General features: G+C 51.5%; 1 protein-coding gene and 1 pseudogene across 1 annotated transcript in view; one reads left to right on the plus strand and one right to left on the minus strand.

Annotated features, from left to right (window-relative positions):
- The window catches only part of PBXIP1 (PBX homeobox interacting protein 1), a 17,557-nt gene extending 14,854 nt beyond the window's left edge, over positions 1 to 2,703 (plus strand). The window contains exon 10 of the mRNA XM_023759318.1: positions 1,937 to 2,703. Within this exon, the coding sequence (XP_023615086.1) occupies positions 1,937 to 1,940 (4 nt within the window). The 3' untranslated portion in view covers positions 1,941 to 2,703. The remainder of the gene's footprint in view (positions 1 to 1,936) is intronic.
- Positions 2,704 to 2,713: 10 nt separating this feature from the next.
- LOC111827316 lies at positions 2,714 to 3,120 on the minus strand (annotated as a pseudogene).
- Between the last annotated feature and the right edge of the window lie 1,321 nt (positions 3,121 to 4,441).

Raw genomic sequence — 4,441 nt, forward strand, 5'->3', positions numbered from 1 at the left:
CTACTGGGGATGTGCTGCAACCCAGGTACATGCCCTTGACCGGAATCGAACTGGGACCTTTCAGTCCGCAGGCCGACGCTCTATCCACTGAGCCAAACCGGTTTCGGCCCACAGAGCAGAATTTTAAAAGGATTCTCTTAATGGGGCCAGGGAGGAGTTAGCGGAGGAAGTAAAGAGACAGGAAGAGATGGCTTTGAAGGTGGGCCCTTAAAGCAGCGGTTCTCACCTGTGGGTCGCGACCCTTTGGGGGTCGAACGACCCTTTCACAGGGGTCGCCTAAGACCATCGGAAAACACATATATAATTACATATTGTTTTTGTGATTAATCACTATGCTTTAATTATGTTCAATTTGTAACAATGAAATTGGGGGCCACCACAACATGAGGAACTGTGTTAAAGGGTCGCGGCATGAGGAAGGTTGAGAACCGCTGCTAAAGGATAATAGGATTTGTGACGGAGGAGGGGATTTCAGACGGCAAAGGTGTGGCCAGAGGGTTACGTTCCTGCTCAGGAGGGAGCAGATTCTCCCCCGGGACTGCCTGCATTTCTAAGGGGGAGTTTCATTGTAGGAAATGGGGAGGGTGCCGCCGAAGGCCTTGGAGGGCCATGGGGACACTGTGTGAGGAACATACCCGTGGTGCCGTGTGGCGGGCAGTCAGACGGACGGACTGGACAGATGAGAACTGCAGGTGGTCAGGGAGGTGTCAGCCAACAGCCCAGGAGGGAGTGACGGGCCTGTTCATTTATTTACTGATTTTGAATTGAGAGCACGGGTATTGAAGCTGGAACAATGAAACAGGAAGTGCTTAGGATAGTTTAAGAAGCAAAAGGAGAGAGCCCAGGCAGCGGCTCTGGCTCACTGGGAGGTCAGAGAGAAGGGGCCTCGGAAACAGGCTCAGGGGTGAGCCATTGCTCCCCTGGCTGCAAGTCTCCTGGGGACCTTAGAGTTTAGGAGATGCACGCCTGAGAGGGAAAAAGGTGTGGTCGGTGTGGCTCAGTGGTTGAGCGTCGACCTATGACCCAGGAGGTCACGGTTCAATTCCCGGTTAGGGCACATGCCCGGGTTGCAGCTCGGTCCCCAGTGTGAGGCGTGCAGGAGGCAGCTGATCAATGATTCTCTCTCATCATTGATGTTTTTATCTCTCTCCCCCTCTCCCTTCCTCTCTGAAATCAATAGAAATATATATTTTTTAAAAAAATTTATATAAAAGAAAAAGAAAGGCGTGGGCAGGGCCTGATCTAGGTTAGCGAATTAGAATGGACTGGCCTTGGGTGGGGCCAGGACCTGGAGAGGGAGGAGTCAAGGACACCCGGCTCCCAGCCTCTGGCCGGATGACTACACCCTCCGCGATGCTGGGAAAGGAGGAAAGGCCGAGCTGGTCCGGCAACGGGTGGGTGGGGAAGCTGCTGGGCTTGATTTACAGGATATGAGAGGAGACGAGCAACCCTCCCAGCAGATCGCCTCTCTGCTCCACCAAGTTGCGTGTCTCATCACGCCCCCAATTCCTCTCCAGGGCAGGGCCCTTGGAGAGATTCTTACCAGCACCAGACACTTCCCTTGACTCAGCCCGAGGGGAGGCACCCAGCAAAGGGGAGTGACCCTTTCCCTGTCAAAGGGACAGGTCATGGGACTGTGGCAGGACAGGCAGGAACCTGAAGCCCAGAGCTGCGGAGAGGAAAATGTTACAACAGCGCCCCCTCCACGGCCCCATCCCCCCAAGGTCACTACCCATAGGCCAAACAGACCCGCCATCAAGGCCTGCTGTCTGGAATGCGGCCTTGGGCCCTTGCTGATGCAGTTGTGTAGGGAGGGACCAGGGCAGAAACACCGAGGCGCCAAGAAGCAGGCCACCCACTCGTCTACGCAGGCCATGAACTTTTCAGAACAATTCTGTGCCTCGAAGGTATGACCATGAATACCTCTATTTTACAGATGAGGAACCTGAGATGGAGAGGTGAGGTGACTTGCCTGAGGTCCCGTCATAGCTGAACAGTGACAGTGTGGGAAGACTGGCCCCCGGCAGCCCTCAGGACACCAGCGGGCATTTAAAGTGTCCGGTATTGCTGTCCCCCCCACCCCCCACCCCTGCCCTCCCTCCGGCCAACTGGAGGTTGGAAGCAATATCTACATTCCCATCTGTGTGTCTCTTGAGCCGACTCCTCCTCCCTGACCTGTGTGCCCCCCACTTCAGCTACCTGGGCACCTGGCCCTGAGCGTTTCCTCTCTGGTCACCAGCTGCCGCCGGATGGGCCCCAGCTTGTGGTAGGAAAAGGCCACCCTGGAAATCCCTTCATGAGCATCACATCCACCTCTTCTGTTGTCCAGCGGTGGAAACTGAGGCCCAGATAGGGAAGTGACTTGTCCACGGTCACAAAGCTCGCTAGGGACCGAGTGGAGGCCAGAGCCCATGGCTGCTGACCCCTGAGTAAGAGTCCCTGTTGCTCCTCCCTCCCCTCCCCTCCCCTCCCCTCCCCGCTCCTCTCTGGCTTTTCAGGTGGGCATTTTGGCTCGGAGCTGAGGGCTGCAGGAGCTACGCGCTACAAGCAGGTTCCTTCTCTTGTGGTCCCTGATATAACTGTACGCGTGGCTCCTTCTGCGGAGACGTCTGGTGGTGGCCACAGCGCGGCAGCCACTCAGTGATTCTTCTCATCATTGATGTTTCCATCTCTCCCTCTCCCTTCCTCTCTGAAATCAATAAATATATATTTTTTATTTGTTATTTTTTAAAAGGTCTCACACATTTATTACTGAACCAACCTACTATTGCAGGGGAAAAAAATCAACAGAGCAAAATCACAAGTCCATTAATCTTCCAATTAAAATGCCCCAACTGTCCAGACAGTAGCATCTTGTCAATCATTTAAGGGTGTAGGCAACCTGGATACAGCATAAATACGTGAGTCATCTCTCACGTGTGATTTCTCCTAGGCCCAGTTTGGTTCTTCTCCAATGTGTCCTCTTCGAGTTGTACCTGATTTTATTATCAGTTTTCATCTGAATCCATTGGGGACGGGCCGATTCTGCTTTTGTGTCTTGGCCAGGAACCTCTTGATCCTGAAAGTCTTGTGGGAAGAGATGGTGAACGAGGAGGGAACGCACGCACCTCGATGGCGGAGAAAAAGCAAAATATATTTTTTAAAAATAAATAAACATCAACCTTTATCACTAAGATTGTTAAAAAACAGTCAAATGAAACCAGTAAATGACTCTTTTAAAAAATATGTATATTTATTGATTTCAGAGAGGAAGGGAGAGGGAGAGATAGAAACATCAATGATGAGAGAGGATCACTGAGTGGCTGCCTCCTGCACACCCCACACTGGGGATGGAGCCCGTACGCAACCTGGGCATGTTCCCTGACTGGGAATTGAACCATGACCTCCCGGTTCATAGGTTGATGCTCAACTGTGGAGCCACGCCAGCCAGGCATATGTACAATAATTTTTAAATATATATATATATATATTTGATTTTTTGCAGAGAGGAAGGGAGAGGGATAGAGAGTTAGAAACATCGATGAGAGAGAAACATCAATCAGCTGCCTCCTGCACACACCCTACTGGGGATGTGCCCGCAACCAAGGTACATGCCCTTGACCGGAATCGAACCTGGGACCCTTCAGTCCGCAGGCCGACGCTCTATCCACTGAGCCAAACCTGTTAGGGCTGTGCAATAATTTTTGATAAATACTAGGGCAAATCTCTTAACTAGAATGAGCTTCCGTTGTCTCATTTTTAAGTAGGGGTAGTAGTGTTTATGTCATATGATTGAGAAAAGGCCTGGCACATAGTAACTGCTGAATCAATATCATCTATTAGCCATCTGGAGGGAGAGACATGAATGGATAATTATAGTGTAGGGTAAGATGCTGTGATATCGTGGGTACAGGGTGTATCAGGAACAAAGAAAACAGAGATCTAAGTCAGACGGGGTGGGGAGTCAGGGCAGGCTCACGGGCGGAGACTCGACAAGCGAGGTGTTACAGTGCAAGTTGGAGCTTGTTTCACAGGCGAAAGCTGGGTGGGAGTCTCAGGCAGGGGAGCAACAGGTGGGTGCATAGGTAGAGCCAGTGACAGCTCACACCCGAGCCCCCTGCAGGAGTTCATGTATTTCATGTTCTCGCTTCAGTTTTGGGACGAAGTCGCTCGTGCTCGACTTCTTAGCTGTCTTGTCTCATTGCCTGTCTCCCAGGAGAATGAATGCTCTTTGAGAGCAGGCTCCGTTTTGTTTACTGTTGCATCTCTAGCGGCACCTGGCGCATTTTGGACATTAAATACATGTTGAATGAATGCATGAATGAATGAACGAATAAATAGGCTTCATTCCCATGAGCTCCCCAAAGATTTCCCCTCTTCTCTTTCCCTGTTGTGCTGCTTCCTTACCACCCCCACTCCCTTCTGTCCCTTATCTGCAGGTCCATTGCCCCAGAAGCAATGG

Source organism: Myotis lucifugus, unplaced genomic scaffold (assembly GCF_000147115.1).
Source record: "Myotis lucifugus unplaced genomic scaffold, Myoluc2.0 scaffold_151, whole genome shotgun sequence".
Lineage (NCBI taxonomy): Eukaryota > Metazoa > Chordata > Mammalia > Chiroptera > Vespertilionidae > Myotis > Myotis lucifugus.